This window comes from Pan paniscus, chromosome 13 (genome assembly GCF_029289425.2).
Source record: "Pan paniscus chromosome 13, NHGRI_mPanPan1-v2.0_pri, whole genome shotgun sequence".
Classification (NCBI taxonomy): domain Eukaryota; kingdom Metazoa; phylum Chordata; class Mammalia; order Primates; family Hominidae; genus Pan; species Pan paniscus.
The window spans coordinates 129,751,342-129,775,372 of NC_073262.2; the positions used below are offsets into that span (position 1 = coordinate 129,751,342).

General features: G+C 41.4%; 1 protein-coding gene across 1 annotated transcript in view; it reads right to left on the reverse strand.

Moving 5' to 3' along the window:
- Positions 1-24,031, reverse strand: part of COL4A4 (collagen type IV alpha 4 chain) — a 163,432-nt gene that overhangs the window by 130,165 nt on the left and 9,236 nt on the right. Inside the window, exons 2-4 of the mRNA XM_003821828.5 lie at positions 16,194-16,365; positions 13,298-13,340; positions 8,944-9,021 (exon numbers count right to left, since the gene is read on the reverse strand). Coding sequence (XP_003821876.2) covers positions 8,944-9,021; positions 13,298-13,340; positions 16,194-16,264 — 192 coding nt within the window. The 5' untranslated portion in view covers positions 16,265-16,365. The remainder of the gene's footprint in view (positions 1-8,943; positions 9,022-13,297; positions 13,341-16,193; positions 16,366-24,031) is intronic.

Sequence of the window (24,031 nt, forward strand, 5' to 3'; positions counted from 1 at the left end):
TCTCGGCCCACTGCAGCCTCTGCCTCCCAGGTTCAAGCAATTCTCTGCCTCAGCCTCCCCAGTAGCTGGTATTACAGGCACCCGCCACCATGCCCAGCTAATTTTTGTATTTTTTTAGTAGAGACGGGTTTTCGCCATGTTAGCCAGGCTGATCTTGAACTCCTGACCTCATGATCCACCCACCTTGGCCTCCCAAAGTGCTGGGATTACAGGCATGAGCCAACCTACCCTGCCCCTGTCAGCTTTTTAAGCTGCATTGCATGCTGCCGGGTTCCTTACCCACTGTGGTCAAACGTCTCTCTAGTCACGTTTCAGTCCCTCAAACGTGCCAGCCTGTCTCCTTCCCACTTCAGGGCTCGAGCGGAGGCTGTTCCCCTTGTCTGAACACTTGTAGGGAGCTGAATTGCGCCACAAAAAAAGATACGACATGTCTTAAGCCCAGAGCCTGTGACTATAGCCTTAGACGGCAAAAGACCTGATAAAGTGAAGGTTCTTGAGCTGAAGAGTTTCTCCTGGGTGATTTAGGTGGGCCCTAAATGCTACCACATGCACCTTTATAAGGAGGACGCAGAGGGAGATTGATGTGGACACATAGAGGAGCAGGCGATGTGAAGACAGAGGCACAGACTGGAGTGAGGCCGCTAGGAACCAACGAATGCCAAGGACTGCTGACACCACAAGGAGTGGAAGGAGGTAAGGAGCAGGTTCTCCCCCAGAGCCGTGGAGGGAGCCTGGCAGTGCCAGCAGCTTGCTTTTGGACTTCTGGCCTCTAGAGAATACATTTCTGTTGTATTAAGCCACCATGTAGATGGTCATTTGTTACACAGCCATAGAAACTGACAGAAGGCTTCTCCTTCAGACTGTGGCTAGGAGAGTTCTAATTCCACCCGGTTCAAGCTCAAGTGCTAACCCACAGCTCCCTGTGCCCTGACCCCCACATGCTCCCATGCAAAGCAAGCCAGGGCACCAAATTGTCCACCTGGGGTGGGAGCGAGGATTTTTGTCTCATCTTTTCCCTGATGTGACTTGAGCACCTCAAACAGTGCCTGGCGCTCCTCAGGCAGCCAGAAATAGTGGCCGGAGGGGAGTCTTGTCTGTCTCTCGGTTTGGCTCTGAGCTCCAGGCTGCAGGGACTTTCTTCTTTACGACTGAGGCCTCCAAGGCCTGGTTGGATGCCTGGCATGTGGCAAGTGCTCAATGGTTACTTGCCGAATGAATGGAAAGCTATTATTATTGGTATTATTATTCGTTGCTGTTAAGATTGTGTGATAGAGGACGAGTGCAGTGGCTCATACCTGTAATCCCAGCACTTTGGGAGGCTGAGATGGGCAGATCTCTTGAGGCCAGGAATTCAAGACCAGCCTAGTCAACATGGTGAAATCCCGGCTCTACTAAAAATACAAAAATTAGCCGGGCATGGTGGTGTGTGCCTGTAATCCCAGCTACTTGGGAGGCTGAGGCAGGAGAATCGCTTGAACGCAGGAGGTGGAGGTTGCAGTGAGCCAAGATTGCACCACTGCACTCCAGCCTGGCGACAGAGCAAGACTCTGTCTAAAAAATACTAAATAAACAAAAAAAAGATTGTGTTATCGAGAAATAAGCACCTTGGAGACAGCTGTTTGTGGATTTCTTGGCAAATTATTGAATATGGTTGTTTGAAAGGAGAAATTTGCTTTTATTTCCTAAAACCATTATAATTCCTCATCTTAGCTAATTAGTCAGACGTTACATTTGTACTAAAGAGGTATTCTTATACTAAGTGCTTTCTATTTTCCTATATAGTAGATTATTTCCCCCAAACTGTGCCCTGCTTTTGAGTGCACCTGTATCGCTAGCCCTTATTTCTTGCCAATAACAAGTTCAGTGTGGCCCTGCATTTGCTGAGCTCTGCACCCAGCCTGGCCTGGGTCATGCTGGGTCACACAGTTTGGCAGTTGTTGCTGTGGAATTGAACTCCGCATGAGGAGACCAAAGGCCCTGTTGCAAATCACTGACAAGTTAATGAGGTGACTGACCAGGGCAGATGTGCCCAAACCTGCCTTCAGACCCAAACCACAACTAGGATTCCCAGGGGAGAGTCTTGTTATGTTAGCTCTATATGTAGACTCGGTCTGTTTGGAAAATAGGTAATACATTCTACAGTGTAGTAGGCAGATAAAAGCTTCTTTTCTCTCTTTTCTCATGCACGGATGCTGGATTTAAAGAGATATTTCTCAGTCTACTGAAATGATGTTAGTTAGTTGGAGTTATTTTCCCATGTAGACATCAGCTGCTGCTGCTACTTCTACCACTATAATTTATTAATACTCCAAATAGTATTAAATGATAGGCAGGGATCCTTCCTTTACTCTCTAGGCCTCCCAAACCCTGTCCAGAAATCCTTACTCAAGGCCAGGCGTGGTGGCTCACGCCTGTAATCCCAGCGGTTTGGGACGCTGAGGTTGGCAGATCACCTGAGGTCAGGAGTTTGAGACCAGCCTGGCCAACATGGCAAAATCCCATCTCTACTAAAAATACAAACATTAGCCAAGTGCGGTGGGGGTGCCTGTAGTCCCAGCTACTCGGGAGGCTGAGGCAGGAGAATTGCTTGAACCCAGGAGGCAGAGGTTGCAGTGAGCCGAGATAGCGCCACGACACTCCAGCCTGAATGAGAGAGACTCCATCTCAAAAAAGAAAAAAAAAAAAGAAAAAGAATTTAAAAAAGAAAGAAATCCTTACTCAAGCCTACACAGATCATCCTATAGCTGAAGATTCAGCCTTTAACTTTTGCAAGTTTTCTATTCTTCAGAAATCAAGGTTCCTGTTCTTGACATGGGGGGGACACTTTAACAAGCTAAGCCCACATTATAAACTGGAAGCTGGTGGGCTGAATTTTACTGGGGAGTGTGTTTAATTGCTAGGCACTGGGTTTTTTAAAAATTCTGAATTCTGATGCCTTTAAATGACAAATGCACCGTCCAGCTCCTAGTAGCCCCATCCTGAGCACCTCCTCTCCCCATTACTACATTCAGGTCACCAGCTGTTCCCCAAGGACATCTGAGTCTGCCATCTCTGACAGGGACTTCATTTACCAGGGAATTCTCCAGTAGTGACAAAATGAGCCAGAGAGTTCTTGGAGGAGGAAGATATAGCAAGAAGAACAAAAAAGCAAAGCCAACAAGCTCAGGGGTTGAAAGACCACCTTTGCCAACTTCTAATTGTCACTGGAACTTGTTTACATCAAAATGGAACACAATTGACTTAACTGAACTTTGGGGACATAAAAATTATTGTTCTGAACCATGTGTCAGGCTACAGGTAGAAAATGTCCTAAAACACAGCTGTGTGAGTGATAATGAGACTGAGTTCTAGAACTTTGAGTGCAAGTAATTCAATGAAATGAAAAATGTTAACAGTAATTAAACTTTCCCAAGTAAATTCCATTTTTATCATGGAATGCAAGCTCTTAGGAGTATAAGGGATGAATGAATGAGATCGCAGGGAAAATACTTGCAGTTTTTTAGTGATTTGAAATTCTCAGAAGAAAGAATGACTCACTCATGTTTGATTTTGGTTTTCAAACCAAAAAGACTAAGACAATTCTTGACGTTTACGTCATTTGACCTCCATGTTTGTAAAACCACCACATCATAAGGTTTTGTTAATTTTGCAATTGTTATACTCCCTTGAATAGAAAACAATATGGGGAAAAAACTGTGGACAGTGTCTGTATTATCATCCTTGTTACTAAAGTATGACTTATAAAAGGTCCTCATGCTAATTTGTAAGGACATGTAATTTTCCCTGCAAGGAGCCCACCAGTAAACACAGAGAGCTTCCTCCCTTGAAACTGATAAGGAATAATAGAAAATCCTGCCTGATATACCTCATTCACACCCTTAAAGATGGGCCATAGTGAGGTTCACGGAAATGTTAGGGCCTGGTCACAAGTCATTTGGGAAACCAAGTAAATAGCTGTCATATGTGAAAACCCACACCCCATATCACAGAACCATGGGCTGCTAGAGGCGAGGGGACCAACCAGCCCCCTCTAGGACAAATTCTCACATCCCAGGTGAGGGCTCTGAACCTGCAAAAGATCAAGGAGGTAAGCTCCAGTCTCCTCCCCTCAGCCTGGAGCTCTTCCCAGGGTGCCATTGTACCTTAAAAGTTCCAAGAGCTGCAACCCTCTTATTTGTTGCTGCTGCTCAAAGTGCTTATTTCTGACCCTACCTGAAATTCACAAGGGAATTTGAACTATGTGAGATTACTCATTTCATAACAGGCTTAAATGCTAGTGTGTGGGGAGAAAGTCTAGGGTTGGGGAAGAGACTCCCCACTAATTCTGTCCCCCTCTTCTCTTGGGTATGGGAGATCCCCCTACAGAGCCCCTGCGTGCTGGCCTGACCACCAGCTCAGCTCCCAAATCCTGTCCAGGCTGGAATCTATTTTTTTTTCTTTTGAGACAGAGTTTTACTCTTGTCACCCAGGCTGAAGTGCCATGGCGAAATCTCAGCTCACTGTAACCTCCGCCTCATGGGTTCAAGCAATTCTCCTGCCTCAGCCTTCCAGGTAGCTGGGATTACAGGCGCCCGCCACCATGCCTGGCTAATTTTTTGTATTTTTAGTAGAGGTGGGGTTTCACCATGTTGGCCAGGCTGGTCTGGAACTCCTGACCTCAGGCGATCCACCCACCTCAGCCTCCCAGGGTGCTAGGATTACAGGTGTGAACCACCATGCCTGGCCCCTGAATTTATAGTTTCTTAATTTATGTGTATTAACTGCCTGTTGTGTGCTATCTACTGTGATAATCTCAAAGTACAAAAAATGACCCCCAGTTTACAAAGGGGAGAAGTGAAAGTAGGCAAACTATATTTCAAGGGTGTCCACAGTGGGTCAGGAATCAGGATCAACGTTTTACTTGTGTTCCCATGACCACCTTCAAGAAGTGTATGCTTGCAATCTAATCAATAAAGTCGGGCACATTCACACTCAAATCCAGCCAGAGCTACAGAGCAGGGCAGGACAAGTACAGCAAAAGAGAAGCAGGTAAGCAGCCTGCTAGGGGGCTCTGGCAGGGAGACATCGACACTGACTGTGATGAGCAGAAAGGCCTTGTGGTTTGGCATCTCCACTGAGCTCCTTTGAGAAGAACAGGAAAGACAGAGGCAGAGTGCAAGTTGGAAGGCATTCAGAAAAGGGCAGAGAAGTGGAAATATTCAGATTATCTTCAAGAGTGAATGAGTGGCCCAACTGCTGCAGCTGGAAAGGGTCAAAGGGGCAGTAATGGGGATTACAGATGAAAACTCATGCTGGGGCTAGACTGTGAGCCTCCAGCAGTACGGTGATGGGGCTGGACTTCATTCTGTAGACATCAAAGGAGGCCCCCCTTGATTCTCCACCTTAGATTATTCCATCTCCACCTCTAACTCTAGCTCTCCTCTCCAGTTAAATTGCGAACCATGGCCGTTCCTCAGCACAGAACCAGCCTTGCCTGTCAATGATTGCTTTAGACATAGCAGTTTTGATGTGGGGTTTGATGAAACTACTACCTACTACTACCTACTGCTACTACGGGCATTAACCTGTAAGAGAGGAACACTTTCCTTCTTAGGAATAGCCTGCTATGCCACTTGAGGGCTGTGCAGCCTCAGGCAGATCCCTCAAGCCTTAGGAATTTGGTGTGTTCCTATTCTGATAGTCCCCCGTGAGCTGTCACTGCAGCTCAGAAGGTTGGCCAGCTGCTGAGGACTTGACAGTGCTACTTTCCCAAACCACCTTCTGTTACGCACAAGCCACACTCCCAAATCCTTGCTGGAAGATGTCACAGCAACTTGCAGCCTTCCCATGGAAAACCCATTCATCTCAGGAAGACCACAGGCTCCCTGTTGTGGCACACACAGCTCTCCTTGACCGCGCAGACACAGAGACACACACAGCAGAGTGCCGCTCAGGACCGGGAGCCTTCCCTATCCAGAGACTGCTTAGAGGGTGGAAAGTACACCATCTACACATGCAATGCCTTGCGCTTGTTTAACAGCCCAAGGACATGGAAGAGAAGGACCAATGGGGGTACGTGCAAGGAAACCCAGGCTTGGTCAGAGTCAAGTGGCAACCCGAGTTTACAAAGTGACGCTACAACCCAGCAGTTGGTACCTTCATGTAATGATCTTTCCACAATCATGGAGCAAATGCTGGGGTTGAAGCCAGACACGTGGGTGTGATTCCTGGCTCTCCTGCATCCTAGCAAGTTATTTAGAACTGTTGGGAATTTAGTTTCCTTGCTCTGAAAGGTGGAAATAATAATACTTGCATCACAGAGCAGAGGTGAGATTAGAACAGGGCTTCTCAATCTTGGCACAGTTGGCCTTTGGGATGGATAATTCTTTGGTGTGGGGACTGTCCTGTGCATTGTAAGATGTTGAACAGCACTTCTGGTCTCTACTTGCTGGAAACCAGTAGCATCGCCTTTTCTGCTAAAACAACTCTCAGCCTCATTCACATTGGGAGACCTGCTGAGGTGCCTTTATCAAAGCAACTGGTCCTCTTTGTTTTGGGGTCGGCTCATCTCTTTCTTGCCACAGGGCTGATCAAATCTATTTATCTTGGTCCTGAAGCTCAAAGTCATAAAATTTAGAGGCACTGAGGTTTTTTTTCCTTTTTGCGTTTGTACAATCTTGGTATATTTACATTAATAACCTCACAAAAAAGCCAGGCTTTTTTTCTATATAATGTGCACATTTACACGAAAAAGCTAAGGACTTTGTTTTCTTGAAGCTTCACTTTTAAAATTGTATTACGAAAGTGGCTCAAGACTGGCTGCACACAGTGGCTCATGCCTGTAATCCCAGGATTTTGGGAATACAAGGAGGGAGGATCACTTGAAGCCAGGAGTTTGAGACCAGCCTGAGAAACACAGCAAGACTCCACCTCTACAAATAATAATAATAATAATAATAATCAAAAAAATAATTAGCCTAGTGTAGTGGCATGTACCTGTAGGCCCAGCCACTTGGGAGGTAGAGGTGGGAGGCTCACTTGAGCCCAAGAGTTTGAGGCTGCAGTGAGCCAAGATCATGTCATTGCACTCCAGTCTGGGTGACAGAGTGAGACCCTGTCTAAAAAAGAAAAAGAATAGAAAAGAAAAAGCTCTCTGGCCTGGTGCAGTGGCTCACGCCTGTAATCCCAGCACTTTGGGAGGCCGAGGCTGGCGGATCACGAGGTCAGGAGATCGAGACCATCCTGGCTAACACAGTGAAATCCCGTCTCTACTAAAAATACAAAAAATGAGCCAGGCATGGTGGCGGGCGCCTGTAGTCCCAGCTACTGAGGAGGCTGAGGCAGGAGAATGGCGTGAACCTGAGAGGCGGAGCTTGCAGTGAGCCGAGATTGCGCCACCGCACTCCAGCCTGGGTGACAGAGCGAGACTCTGTCTCAAAACAAAAAAAAAAAAAAGAAAAAGCTCAAGATAAATTCTGATGAACAAAATTTTTGATGTACTGAAGAAGGAACAAAGCAGTTTAAGCATCAGTGGATTTGTCATAACTTATGCTCAATAAGGTAGCTGCTCCCAGTAAAATAGGCCAACAAAGGAACCCATTGCACACCTGCTGTGTAAAGATGAAGCAATAGCATGAGAGAAATATGTTGTCCCTTCTCTTGTGGGTAGTGTTTTGTGTCCTTGTAGACTCCTCTTTACTGTACTGTGCTTTTTGAATGTCATGCACAGCCCCCTACGATTGACTTGAACACTGTTACAGACTGAATGTTTGTGGCCCCCAAAATTCATATGCTGAAATTCTAACCCCCAAGGTGATAGTAGGAGGAGATGGGGTCTTTGGGAGGTAATTAATCAGAGTGGAGTAGTCATGAATTGGATGAATGCCCATATAAATGGGACCCCAGAGGACTCTTTCTCTCCACCATATGAGGATACAGTGAGAAGACACCATCTGCACACCAGGAAGCAGGCCTTTAGCAAGACACTGGATCTGCCGGCACCTTGTTCTTGGGGTTCCCACCCTCCTGGACTGTGAGAAATAAATTTCTCGTAAGCCACCCAGTCTATGGTATTCTGTTACAGCAGCAAGAATGGATGAGGACACATTTCAAAAGAATCATTGATCTGACTCAAAAATTGTCCCAAACTTCTATACCACACTCCTTTCTTGTGAGATTGTGGGAGTAATTGTAATTAGAGAATTGTTTGATCTAATACTTTATCACAAATGAATTAGTGGGCTGCTGTCAGAACATGGGGGAGACATTAACAAATGTTCAAGAGATCTGACAGACAGTAACCAAAGAGGTTCTTGGCTTTGCAGAACAGAGAATCTAGCGTGGTCATCAAGGCGACCGTTCTGGGTGGACTTGAGCAAGACACTAACTTTCCTGGGCTTCAGTCTCCTGCACTGCAAACATGGTATCCTAAGAAGGTTCTTACGAGAAGTCAATGAGCAGAAGCATTTTGAACTCATAGAACAGTGCCTGGCACACAACAAGCATACAAAAAATATAGCTATCACTTCATTAGAACACTGTGCCACTTGTTTCAATAGCGACAATCCAAGAAAGAGTCCTGTGGTCAACTGTCTGGAAAGACCAAACAAACTTGGATTTTTTTCTACCAACTTCAGTACCTCTCAGAGCCTTTAAAATGCCATATTTCAGGATGGTGACCCAGTAGTTACCATTTCACACCAGGACCCTTCCTCCACAGGACAATTCACAAGACTAGTGTCATATAAAACAATGGGTGAATCGCAGCTTCCTACACTATCTTCTAAGCCTGGACTGTCTAATATAGTTGAGATTGCTATTAGAATGTGAAAAACATCGGCTGTGAAATACATAAACATTATCGAGGACTAAAATTTGCCAAGAATCTGGGATTACTTTATATTAAATATTCACAAGTTCTCAAAATTCAGGAATGCTGCCCATGTTGGTCTTTACATCACTTACCCGAGACCCCTTTTCAGGAACACAGTGGCAAACAGAGCAATCTCTTCCTCCACAAGGACCAACGTATTTCTTTCCACTCTGGAAAGTGAAGCATCTTATTTAGTATACCAGTACTCATCGTTTAACTACGTGCATAACACATACATTATAACAAGCACTCTTGGTTTACCTTTGACTCCATGAGAAGAAAAGACAAATCATGACATATAAAAAGATGAAGAACTTACACAGTAGCTTAATAATAAGGAGGGTTGATTATATGAGCAAGAAGCTTCCAAAACTGAGGATGCTGAAGGAAAATAAGTATCCTTCTAAAGTCGTTTGGCTTTAACTGGAATCTTCTGCAGTTTCTCCCTTTCGGTAAGACTTAATTTATTAAGTTGTGAACAGTCTTAGAGTGTAAACTATGTGGTTAGGCAATCCATGCATAGACAGTGGAGTCTAGTTTAAATGAAAAGCTTGTTTTTTTTTCAGGGCCTGCTTTGCTTTATCTTCAAGATCAGCTACAGTGTATCTCCTCCCTCATCAAACTGTCCTTCCTAGGACAATTCTTCTGTCCCATCCTTGGGCTTAAAATTAAAATTGTTGTTCCTACAATTTGCTGAGACTCCAAGATGGTTTCTCTAATGTGTTTCTCAAACAGAAACTCCTGAACTTGAATAATTTGGACCTTTTCCCCACTTTTAGCAAACTTTCCAACACTGTCTTTAGAGCATCACACACACACACACACACACACACACACACACATACACACACGCCCTTTGGGAAGAATCAGCTCCTTGTTCTCATGAATCCTAATCACCTATATCCAGAGTCACCATCCACTTCCATATAAAAGCATAGTCCCAGAGTACTATTTCCATAAGCAGATACCTTAACAGCAATCACCATGATGCGCCTGCAATGAACATGAGCACTGAGCGTGCATTCCCAGGCTGGGCCTGCCAGTGGGGAGGGAGTGGTGGTTTAGGCCCCTGTGTAGTGGACAAATCACCTCTAGGTGCTAGGACCCAAGGGCATGGATAGGAATATCAAGAAAGCATCAGAGAAAAGGTTTGCCTGGCTCATGATCTGGCCTAGCCGTCATTGCAACATTTATACATTGGCCGTACAATTTTATGATTGATCAACCTTTTTAAACTTAAGGCTGTAAACTCAAGCCTTTAGACCACTGTATGATGGGAAAACATAAAACAATAAAACTAATATTTATAGTCCCATGGAAGACATATATACATATGTATGTGTGAATGCATTGAATATATATGTGTATATGTGAATATTCATGTATGTATACATATATATGAACAGGTATATGTGTATGGGAGGGAAAAGAGTCTAATCAGCATACATTATTTTTCTTTTCACTCACACAGCTTAGGCTTATTTTTTGGAGAAAAATATGCTCAGACACAATCCAAAAGAAAATATCTTTAAGCATTAATTTTAAAAAGACATCTTTGTAAACAATATTCTCATGGATCATTAAAAGCATACAAGAATTTGAAGCTTGACGAGAGTCAAGCGATTAGATAGTTTAAGTTTAAAAATGTATTTGAAGTTTCAGAAATATATGCCTCTTGAGTTTTGAGTAATGTTGTTATCTATAAATGCAGAAATATTAAGTTAAACACCCTGATAAGGTTAAAAAAAAAATTAAATGCCCGGGCCCAGGTCGGGACAGCATGAAAGCACTTAAAGTAACTAGATTGAATACTTGGGTTCATTTAAGGTTGGGCTTCATTACTATGTGTTCGCTGAAATATCAAAACAACTAGAGGAAAAAAAATAAGGTCAGCTGATTAGATGGCTTGATAATAAGGGCAAGTTTGTTATTATTATTTCTTTGCTTATTTTTGCCAAACATCACTGAGATGTTTGCAGCAAAACTATGTTTCAGGAAAGAATCACTTTAAAATAGATTAGTAGATTCAAAAAAAAAAAAAAAAACAGGAATAGTCACATATCAAGGTTTGACTTGGATCAGTAAAAGGAAAAAGCAAGAGGTGATTTTAGCCTCTGCAAAGTTATTCTACGTAAACATTCCCCAATAAATATTTAAAAGAGGAGGGTGAAATTATAGAGGTCTGCACCTCAAAAATAGATTGTATAAATCCATTTTAAAAGATAAACACAATATTTCAGACAATTAAACATTCAAAGTACGAACCACATTCACTGGGAATACATTCACACTCTCGGAAACTAATGTTACTCTTCTTCAAAGAGAAAAAAGGAAAAGTCACTATCTGCCTTATCTCAGATATTGTTAAACATATATTTGTCACATAGAAAAGTTCAAAGGCTGGCTGTGGTGGCTCATTCCTGTAATCCCAGCACTTTGGGAGGGCAAGGCTGGCAGATCACTTGAAGCCAGGAGTTCAAGACCAGCCTGGCCAACATGGTGAAACCCCGTCTCTACTAAAAATAACAAAAACGTTAGCCAGATGTGATGGCACATGCCTGGAATCCCAGCTACTCAGGAGGCTGAGGTGGGAGAATCACTTGAACTGGGAGGCAGAGGTGGCAGTGAGCTGAGATCGTACCACTGCACTCCAGCTTGGGTGACACAGTGAGACCCTGTCTCACAAAAAAAAAAAAAAAAAAAAAAGTTCAAACAAAGAAGTTATTAATGTCCTATACTTTTAATTCCATCTTCTTTTTTGAAAAACAAATAATATAGACACATAATTTTAAAAATTCAAATGGTGCCAAAGAGTGTAACAGGAAAACAAATGTCCTCTTTCAACACTGGCCCCAAGTTCCCTCCTATACAGGATAATTTTTTTCAAATAGGTGTCTGGGCATTAATAAGCATATTCATACAATGACCTCATTCACACACACACACGCACACACAGAGGCAGATGAGCACATGGGCACACAGGCACAGATGTGTACAAACACACTTTTGGTGATTTGGACTTGTTTTATTTTTATCCAAATGGTGGATTGCTCTATATTTTGCTGTTTTCACATAATTCAAAGTCTTCAAAATCATTCCAAAGTAATACATATGCCTATCCATCAGACCACGTACCATACTTTGTTTAACCAGTTGTTGTTGAAGGAAATTTAGGGAGCTCCCTTCTGTCTATACTGAACAGTACCCTGAAATTAGTACTCTTGGGCATATTTATCTGTATGCATGAATCAGAATAAACACGTATGACAAATTCCAAAAAGACACATTCCTGTGTCAATAGGTACGTGCATTCAAAATCCGGATGGGTAATACCAAATCGCTTCCCACAGACATTGCATCGATTTGTATTGCTACCTTTAAAACCCAACGATAATATGGCCACTCCCTGTGTGAAATCTCTAGACTCTCTGCACACCACAAGCTGGTAGAAGTCCTGGGATAGAAAAATCTTTGATTCAGAAATTATATTTACTTGTATGCAATATTTTTAAAAAAGTAAAATCTAGGACTCTGCAGACTTTTATAACAGGAAAAAGAATATAACACAAAAATAAACTTTTAAAAATCAGGTAAGAGAAATAGAAAAAATACACATGTATATATCATAGTATTGTTTCCACTCATTATTTCAGGTGATGCTCTCAAATGCATGTCAACAAAGTCGGGCAAGTCTTATCATCCCTACTCAATACAGGAGATAACTGAGTCTTATATAAGTTAAGAAATGAATCTTTGGCAGAGCCAAGAACCACTGGCTCCTCATTCTTTGACCCAGGTGTTTTCTGCTCCCAACTTGTAGGAAAAGGAGAACAGAAGGTAATTTTGCACTTTGATTTGCTTTGAAAAGACCTACAATAACTTGATTCACTGAAATTGCATTGGGTGAATCCAAGGTGGAGAGTATGAACAGATAGGGATGTGTTCACTAGAGTGATTTAAACCAAGTCAGTTGTCTCAAGATCAACCTGAGTTGCAGGCAGGCCACAGTGGGATTTCCCAGACACATCTGAGGGTGAGTTTAATGACTGGGATTCTTCAGTGAGGAAGCAGAAGAAAGATAGCTTATTACAGAATGTTCTGGGCTTATTTTTCTTCTGAGCTAAAATGTTCAAATTATTCTTGTATTTCTTGATTTAATCTTGAAATGGCCCAGCTGCCTCTTGCCTGTCTCCAAAAAAAAAAAAACTTTTAAAGAAAGAGTTATGTTTGTATTAAAATAAAGAAATCCCCAATACCTAGGCAATTCAGAAAGCAGTCTTGACTATACAATATAAAAGAAATCTTAGAGTTTATTTAGTCCTATTCTCAACTTTACAGGTAAGAAAATTGAGTCCCAGAGGGTGATTTCTTTGAAAGTATAACAAAAATTATGCATTCTATAAAGTGAATTTTCACAACGCAACCAGAGCTAGTGAATGTACTTACCCCATATACATATTGTACAGAAAAGAGAATGAGTGTAAGTGACCTACAGAAAAACAAAAATGCAGATTAATTTAAACAGTTTCTTTTCATGTGAAACAAATTAAAAAGAAAAAGAGTAAAGGAATTAATTCCAGAAAGCTACTTTTTATTTCTATGAGGCTGCTCCTACTAGCCGACTTGTCATCAGTGACAAGATCCATGCTTTCCTCTCTCTGGCTGCCATCATTGCCTTTCCTCTTTTTAATCAGCCAAGAAGTGTGTGTTGAACCCCTTGTGTGGTCCTCATTGTGCTGGGGACCGTGAGGACCCTCTGAAAGTGAGACCTGGAGGGACAGACGAGTGAAAGAAGATGATTCTCAGAATGAAAACTGCAGGAGAGAAGGAAGGAGGCAGCTTTGTTCAGACATGCACATTGCCGAGACCAGTGTATCCCATAATGCCATTTAGTGGAAGCAACTAGAAGGAGGCAAGGTGGAAGGAAACCTAACTGGACTGGGAGGATGGTTTGGAGAAAAAAGGAAATAATATGGAATATTTAGGGAAAAGTTACGTAGTCCAGGGCCTTATAAGTGAGGCAGAAATCCAACTGGGGTAACTTCATTATTACAAACAAATTTTAACAGAGGACATATGCAATTTTAAAAGACCACTAAAAGGCCAAGTGCGGTGGCTCAGGCTTGTAATCCCAGAACTTTGGAAGGCCGAGGTGGGCGGATCACCTGAGGTCAGGAGTTTAAGACCAGCCTGGCCAGCATGACGAAACCCCATCTCTACTAAAATACAAAAATTAGCTGGGCATGGTGGTGCATGCCTGTAACCCCAGCTACTCCGGAGGCTGAGATAGGAGAATCACTTGAACCCGGAAGGCAGAGATTGCAGTGAGCCGAGATCGTGCCACTGCACTCCAGCCTGGGTAACAGAGTGAGGCTCTGTCTCAAAACAACAAAACAAAACACCCATTAAACATTTGCATATATTTTCTAGACCTTTGTCAAACAGCTTCTGGATCCATCATCTTATTTAACGCTTAAAACAGCTGTGGTTGGAACTTCGGGTCACACCATTCCAAAGGATGGTAGGAGAACTGGGGCTCAGTTCTGGGCTGTGATTTATCTGCCATCCTTGTTCTTTTGTTCTCTGTAGAGCCTTCTCCTCTCTAAAACCTCATGTCCTAAGTGAGCCTTTGTTCTCCACCCTCTACTTCTTCCTCTTTTGCTGAGATGCCAACAGACACTACAGATGTTTACAGAGCAGTGGATCTGGGAGATGAGTAACTGGGTCCAGCCCATACTTAATGGCTCCCACACTAAATTCCCTCTCTCCTCAGCTGTTTTCATGATAATTCCAACACAAGCCAGGTTGGCTTTTCATTGTAGTAACCAAATAAATAAAGAGAAAAATATAAAGGAGGTGTTAAACACCGGGAATCAACTGCTTTAAATCAGGTTGAATGTGTATTTACAACTCTTGCTTGTTAAATGAGTTATTATCACTGGACATTTTTAAATAGGATACGTTGCATTTTATAGCAATTGTCGCTTTTCTCTATATAATCTCATCAAGGATTGTAGGCACAGCATGTTTCTTAAACCTTTTATAGAAGAGCAAACAGACTTAGAAAAGTTGGACAATAGGCTCCAAAGAGTGCAGACGGAATGGCCCCGAGGGGGCCAGCTCGGGTCAGGTCCGAAGCTCCTTCATAGTCCCTTTATCCTGCACTGGACTTGTTCTTTCTGCCACTGTAGATATTAAAAAATAAGATCATTCCTTTTTTTTTTCTTTAAAAAAAATCCACAATGAAGATTCCTTTCCATTTCTTCTACGTCCACCCCAAATCAGTTAAGACTGGACCATATTCCTTCCCACCACCTTCACTTCTTTCACTCCCCGTAATTTCTTGTCCATCATCCTCAGAACTTTTTGTATTTTTTCACTATTTAACATTTCCCTGTGTTAACTCCCAATGTCATTTTGAGTCTCGTTGAACAATCTCATATTGGTTTCCTGTTTTCCTATTGCCGCTGTCACACGTTACCACACACTCAGAGGCTTAAAACAATGCATATATATTATCTTACGGTTCTGGAGGTCAGAAGTCTGAAATGGGTCTGACTGCCAAGAACCAAGGTGTTGGCAGAGCTGTATTCCTTCTGGAGGTCCCCGGGGAGAATCTGATTCCTTGCCTTCTCCAGATTCTAGAGGCTGCCCACATTCCTTGGCTCCTGGTCCCCCTCAACCTTCAGAGCCAGCAGTGGCCAGTTGCGTCTCTCTTGCTGCATCCCGCTGGCCTCTGTTTTTGTAGTCAAAGCTCCTTCTCCGACTGCTCTCCTGCTTCTCTCCTTCACTTCCAAGGATGCTTGTCATTATATTGGGCCCATCCAGATAGTCAAGCTCAGGTCAACTCCTCTATCTCAATGTCAGCTGATTAGGAACCATAATTCTATCTGTAGCTTTAATTACCCCTTGCCATCTTGCCATGTAACATAACATATTCACAGATTCCAGAGATTAAGACGTGGACATCTGTGGAGGGCTGGGGGTGTTATTAATCTGTACTTGTGAAGTAGTCTGTCCTAACTCTTCTAGTTATAGGGACCCTGAAACTTTGGGCATATAAGTCTTTTGCTATTCAAACCTAGTGAGTAAGCGAGCAAGAATCTGGGGCCTTTCCTTGTGCAACTTCCCATTTGGTGATTATGTGGGTGCATTTCAGGGAAAATTGAGAGGGTTGGTGTTCAATAATAAAAATGAGTCATGAAATGGCAGACATACCTTTAGCTTTCTGGAATGATTTGGCTTTTTGACATATTAAGCATTCAGATGATTTACATCCATAGAACAAACATTGAGTAGAAATTACTAAATAAAAGCAGGCAATCACACTGAGGATACTCACCAGGGATCTGTGGCCAAGGACTTGGTCAATCTGAAGGAGCACCTCATTAGTACTATGTGCAGAGACCACATCACAGGCAAGTCTTAGTACTTAAAAAATATTCTGCCAGTCTTCTCTTCCAGAAGGTTCTTGTTGACAAGTGAGTTTCTGTGTTCTGGGTCAAAGTCTGTTCCTGTTAGATATAAATATATCACTTAAAACACAGCATGCATTATAATGTTGAAAATAATTACTTTCATTTTTTATAGTTATGGAAATATTTTCTAAAGGGTAACTTCAACAATCTTTCCTTAGTGATGGTGAAACCGAATAAATATCAGTTTTTATCTTCAGAAATAAAAAGCTTCAAACCCTTTCTATATCATGAATATATTTTTGATAAATGGAAAAATTATGTGTATATATTATATTTTTAAAATATATATTTTTAAATATAAAATATATTTTTATATATGTATAAATAATTGCTTCATTTTGCTATGTGGAATTTTCTTCTGTTTAATTTTTTCCCTTGAACATCCAAGTTAAAATTCACTCAAATGCTTCTTTTACTTTATGAAACTAGAAAAGGAAACTTCTAGTATACAAATATACATTTTCGTATATTTGTACACATACAGCAAATACATATAAAAGTATTTTTATGTAAAATGATACAACCTCTGTGAAAAATATTTTGGCAGTTCCTCAAAAAGTTAAACATAGAGTTACTATATGATCTAGCAATTCTACTCCTGGGTATATGCCCAAAATAATTGAAAACACATGTTCACACATAAACTTACACATGAATATTCATGGAAGCATATTCATAACAGCCAGAAGGTGAACACAACCCGCATGTCCATCAGTGGGTGAATGAATAAGGAAAATATGGTATATCCATACAATGGAGCATTATTCAGCCATGAAAAGGAATGAAGTGCTGATATGTGCTACAGCATGAATGAATCTCGACAACATTGTGCCAAGTGAAAGAAGCCACATATTTTATGATTCTATGTATATAAAAAGTCCAGAATAGGAAATCCATACAGATAGATAGGCAATTGATTAATAGTTGTCAGGGTTTGGGAGAGGAAAGAATTGGGAGGTACAGAGTTTCTTTCTGGGATGATGTAATTGCAGTGGTTATGGCTGCACAACATTATGAATATACTAAAAACCTCTGAATTGTAAACTTTAAAAAAGTTAAAATGCTGAATTTTATTTTATCTTGTGAATTATATTTTTATTGAGATAAAATTTAATTTTATCAATATAAAATAGAAAAAATATTTTAAAACTTGACTCAAAGAAGTCTTTACTTTGATAAAAGATATATTTGGCTCAAATAATTGAAATGTATCATTTAAAAAACTTTGGCTTCTTTAAAAGACCTGTCTCTATGATAATTAGGTAGAGAGAAGGAAACCAGGAATGTTCAATGTTACCAACTTTTTTTTTTTTTTTTTCTGAGACGGGGTTTTGCTCTTATGGCCCAGGCTGGAGTGCAATGGCGCGATCTCGGCTCACTGCCGCCTCTGCCTCCTGGGTTCAAGCGATTCTTCTGCCTCAGCCTCCTGAGTAGTTAGTGTGCCACCACACCCGGCTAATTTTTTATTTATTTATTTATTTTTTATTTTTAGTAGAGACGGGGTTAAGCCATGTTGGCCAGACTGGTCTTGAACTCCTGACCTCAGGTGATCAGCCTGCCTCAGCCTCCCAAAGTGCTGAGATTACAGGCGTGAGCCACCGCACCTGGCCATTACCTATTTTTAAACTTCTAGGTAAAAGCTGAGCAAATTAATTCAATGCTGTATGTATGGAAGACTTGTTTCCCAAGTAAGTGGTAGAAAAACATTCTACAATAAAGTTTCAATATCAAGCAGAAACTGAATCACTTTGAACACCCAGATCTTTTCCTATCCCTAAATCCATAATTTTAAATTTGTTTTAGTTATAAACTCAGGGGTGCCTAAGGGAAAGAATTCAGTCATAGGTTCCTAGTTTCTGTTTCTGGTTGGGCCAGTAAAGCCCCTTCCTCATCTCTCTTTTCTGCTTACCACTAGAGACAGAAACTAAAAATCATGGTTTCAGGCTGCTAAAAGCCTGAAACAAAACAAAATAGAACAACAACAAAATAAGGCAGGTTGGACAAGCTTGTCTAAAGCACATCTCAATAAAAACAAATTCTTGTTTTGGAAGGAAAACGCAAATTGTTTGAATACTTAAACTGCATTTGATATTTTTTAATAAATAGGAAACACAGTCAAAAATTACAGAAAAACCAGAGGTATTTACATTTTAATCCCAAAATATATGATACAAATAAAATTCACATGTATTGTGATAAAGGTTGTACAGAGGAGAATTTTATTAAAATAGAGTGTTGTTGTGGTCACGTTCCAGAGAGGGAAGGCCTGATTATGGTCCTAACACCTGGGAGTTTCTCAGTACATTTTAATTGGATGGATGGATGGATGGATGGATGGATGGACAGACAGACAGACGGATGGATGGGCCAATTTGCAGAAACATAACTGGTCTCTCACTAGCCAAAACCATGAAAGGACACTGGGAGTAGCCAATTCATTCTCATCACATGTCCTTGGTTACCATATAATCTCTATGACAATAGCGATTTTGCCTTTTTTTATTCACAGATGTATCCCCAGTGCCATCACAGTGCCTAGAATGTATTAAGTTCTCAATATATATTGGTTGGGTAAATGAACATATAGAAGATACTTTGGGACCTTTTGAATGTAAATCAAGTATATTTAATAGGGGATATGAAAGGAGACTAACTTTGACTATAAGTGAGGACGTGGAAGAAGGAAGAATGAGAGAGGGATAACTGGCCTTGGGAAAACTGGAGAGAAACTGACACTTTGATCACATGTAGGATATCAAGTCACTTAATTCTTACCATGATTTAGTAAGGAAATTAATATTTTCATTGTGCGGAAAAAAAGTGAATCAATTTAAGTAATTATGCAAAGTCACAAGGCTAGTAAGTGGCAGAACCAGTTTGTTGACTCCAGTATGTGTCCCTTCTGCCTAGTGACACTCCAGCTTAGCTACCTTTGGACTTCTCTGCTCTTCTAAGAATCCTCTTATTATAAGAATTATCTTATAATAAAAATTTTTTAACTATACACTTTTGTATTAGTCCATTCTCAAGCTGCTAAGAAGAAATACCCGAGACTGGGTAACTTATAAAGAAAAGAGGAGATTAATTGATTTGCATTTCTGCATGGTTGGGGAGGCCTCAGGAAATTTACAAACATAGCAGAGGGCACCTCTTCACAGGGCAGCAGGAGACAGAAGGAGTACTGAGCAAACGGGAAAGCCCCTTATATAACCATCAAATCTCCTGAGAACTCACTCACTGTCACGAGAAGGGCATAGGGGAAACCACCTCCATGATTCAATTATCTCCACCTGGTCCCACCCTTGACATGTGGAGATTATTACAATTCAAGGTGTGATTTGGGTGGGGACACAGAGCCAAACCATATCAGCCCTCCTTTTTTTTTTTTTAACATCTTAAAACTTTCATCTTCTCTTTTAATAGCTACAAAGAATATAATTTCTGGAGTATTATAAATAATGACCTTTAAAATAAAACTGCTACAGCATTATTTTAGATGTATCCAATAAATCATAATGTCACAGCAGTCTGATTTTTACCAGCATCAGCTTAAAATATATACACACAAGCTCTTTAACAGGAATTTTACATTGCTATTTTTTAAATTCGTATTTCCATTCCATTCCCCCACATATATCCTAATGCAATGTATTTCCATACTTGAAAATATATTGATCACACTATTATATTTCTCTGCAACAAAATACTTATGATTATGTCTCTAATTCTTAAAATTTTTTCCAAAATTGGCTTTCATTATAATTATTAGTAGTGTATAATTCATCAAAAACATAAATTTTAATCTTGATAAACAATTATTGAATATCAAAAGTAAAATTTTGTGGGAAATATAGTTGTTAGTGAATGAATTGGGCCTTTTTATTTTGTATCAGCTTATTTAGCTCAAGATCAATGATCCTTTCTACTGAAATGAGACAGGTTCAGCAACAATCCTATTCCATTTTAGTTTCCAAAACTGTAGGTACTAATAAAATTTATTCAACATAAACAAGAAGTGAATGAAAAAAATGTGCTACACAAATATCACTCAATTCTTTTAACTTCTCTTGAGTAGTAAACTGCCGTGGTCTGAATGTTTGTGTCCTGCACCCCCAATTCGTAGGTTGCAACTTAACCCCCAATGTGTTGGTATTAAGAGGTGAGGCATCTGGGACACAATTAGGTCATGAGGATTGAGCCCTCCAGAATGAGGTGAGTGCCCTTACAGAAGAGACCTGAGAGAGCTTGTTTGCCCCTTCCTTCCACCATGTGAGGATGCAGCAAGAAGGCACCATCTGTAAAGCAGAAAGCAGCCTGCACCAGACACTGAATCTGCTGGTGCCTTGGCATTGCACTTCCCAGCCTCCAGCACTGTGAGCAATAAATCTCTGTTGTTCATAAATCACCCAGTCTTAGGTATTTTGTTGTAGCAGCCTGAATGAACTAACATATATACCAAGAGCGAGATACTAATTTATCATCTAGAATTAATTTGAATGATTTCCAGGCTGACAAGTCCTCCCTCCATTATGATGAAAACAAAAAGTTGGAAACTCCCTGACCCAGGAGTTGTGGAGCTGGTGGGTTCCTGTTCTTGACACCAGCCAACGCACTGGCCCTCATTCAGCCCCCAGACAGTTCTTACACCCTGGGACAAAGCAGGGTGGTAATATTTGGGAAAAATTGGTGGTTGAGGGGTTGCCTTTCTTTTGAAAAGCAGGGCAATTGTGAAAGAGGAAGTGAAAACTTGGAAGAAACACCCATTTTTGGATACAGCAATTCTACAAAAGGATATACATGACAATTGAGAATCTGGAAATGGAATCCTTTAGTGAATTTTCCAAGTTGCTTGCATAACTCCTGAGAATCTTTTTGTCTCCCAAGGGTCCATGTACTTCAGTTTGAAGATCTCTGTCTTGAATGAGCTGCTAAAGGTTAAAAACTGCCCTTTTCACTGTTTCACCAGAAGCAGGCCTTAAAACAAGCCACAAAAGAGTTGTAGAGACTTTTATGACTGTTCTCCTGCCTAAGATGCAACTGCTAGATCACAGCTGAGCAGAGCCTCCATCTTGCTGTTGGCCTGACACTGTAAACAGCAGTGTGCCTGGCGCTTTGCAGTTCGCAAAGTGCAGCCACATGTTGTCCACAACAATCTAAGAGGGTTTTCTTTGTTGCAACCACCTGTGTTAAGAGCACAAAATATTTTGTTTCAACAAAGCTTTTGACTGCACCAAACAAAAATACCCCATCACTCAGAAGAGCATTCCACTCATCTACCTTCCCACGAATGAATAGGTGTCATCATGTGGGAATAGATGAAGCAGTGTGTTTCTGTTCGAGTCTATCACTATCACAAAAAAAATTACTTGTATTTAGTCTGTTCTCACACTGCTAATAAATACACACCTGAGACTGGGTAATTTGTTAAGGAAAGGGGTTAATTGACTCACAGTTCCACATGGCTAGGGAAGACTCACAATCATGATGGAAGGTGAATGAGGAGCAAAGTTATATCTTACATGGTGGCAGGCAAGAGAGAATGAGAGCCAAGCAAAAGGGAAAATCCCTTATAAGATCACCAGATCTCATGAGACTTATTCACCACCACAAGAACAGTATGGGGCAAATCACCCCCATTGATTCAATTATCTCCCACTGGGTCCCTCTCAGGAGACTTGGGAATTATGGGAGCTACAATTCAAAATGAGGTTTGGGTGGAGACACAGCCAAACCATATCATAACAGCAACAAGCCAAAGTGTTATAGCACTAACATTGCAGACAACAGTTTTAGAAGATTCCCTCTACAGGAAACTTCTGCAGAGGTGCTGTGCCTTTTAAAGGGCATGCTTTATTTTGCTAACTGTTATTCTCAAGAAGGGAGCATTCTCTACAGTTGTGTCAGAGCCCCACCTTCAGCTCAGCTATGTGGAGGCATGGCCAGGTTTTCTATCACCTGATTTTGTCTCCCCAGCCACACGGAAAGGCTCAAGATAAGCCACTGACCCAAAGCAGCCCAACCCAGAACTTGGCTGAGTGACAGAGAACTGACTCTGGGATGAGGATAGTACAGACAGAATGTGGATTACTCCTCTAGGAGAGTTGAAATTAGGAAACCGAGACAGGAGAGAAAGAGAGAGATGAAGAAAGAAAAATGCATCAGGAGAGACCCTGACGTAGAATTGGACATTAGATGGCTGAGGCGGGCCAAAGTGAAGGGCAAAACTGAATATAGAGAAAACGGACACACTGGGTAAGCATGAAAACCTGTTTCAAAAGAGGAAAATGCAAAAAGAGAAGGACAGATGGTTTCATGAAAGGATAAATGATCGGCTTACTCCTGAGAGCTGCCCCATTCCTGACATAAAGTCTTACAGTCAATTTACTTGAGCAAACTGACCTCTGCAGCCCAGTTGGACAGAAGGCACGGCCCCACCCTTCACAGCTGGGTCCAAAGCTCCACCACCACAAGAAGCAGCTCACTTCCTCCTCCTCCTCTCTTCCAAGAGGGAAATGGAACATAAGCACCCTGGGCCTTTGACGTCCGCCTTGCTCACCAACCCAAGTAAGATCCACAACCTCTTTCCCAGCGGCAGTAATTTCCAGCATGTACATTCAGCAAATACCATTTTGTTATCCCCCTCTAATTCCGTGAGGCTTTTTTCTCCCCACTTCACTCCTTTATGAAAATTCCTGGACTCCAATTCCCCTGGGACTTCTTATGAGTCTCTGCCCAATGCTTTCCAAATGACAGGTTTGGGAACAAGATCTGAGATCTTCCAAATCATTATCTCTACCACAGGGAATTTATTTTCTCAGCAACCCAATCTTGAAAACAAATACACCCTGCTGGGGTTCTCATCGAATGGGGGAGGAGAAATGTCTAAGATTGGGGGACCAGATAAACAGAACACTGAGTATTGGATGCTTCCAGTCACAGAAAGGTAACAGAAGCCTAAAAATGTTTTCTCCTCTTCCAAAGTAACATTAAATCTTTGATTTCTGTTTAATGATAATTTTTTATTGGTTCAGTAAAATAATTTACTACTAACTCACTGACTGCACATATTTTCCTTTTTGGCCTTTTGACACTGAGCCATCTGACTACTCTCTTTCCAAAATAATTTTTGTGATTGCTTGAACACCTGTTTCTATATACATTTCTCTTTCTAAAATAGAATTCTCGAATATTCAGCTTTTGTAGAGAAATAAGCAGAGGATCTCAGAGGTCATGAGAGTGTTCCCAGAAAAAGAATGACATGTCTTATTCACCTCCATCTACCTGGACACCTCCTTTGGAGGGCTACATTTTTTTCTGTTCAGAGTCAACCTAACCATTTCCCAACATACAAGCTGGTTACTTGGTTTTGCTCTTTCTAAAATCCCACCTTTTGGGGTTGACCCTACCTTCAGACTTTCAAAGAATTTAGGTTTGTTTGAGCTCTTTAGCAAAACAGTCACTCTCATCCCACATCCCAAGGTTTTCAAAGTGGGTTATGAGTTTGTGTGGTCCATGGACCACCAGAATGTGGATGGAGCTTCATGTTTTCTGAGAAGCAGCAAGGAAAACTGGACAATTACTCAACTAAATTCTTGAGAATGACTCGGAGTTCCAACTTGATCAGAATGTGCTGGACTATGGCCAAGCCCACCCCCACCTTTCCTTCCCTCCAAATTCAGCTGAACTGTTTGAGACTGCTGCA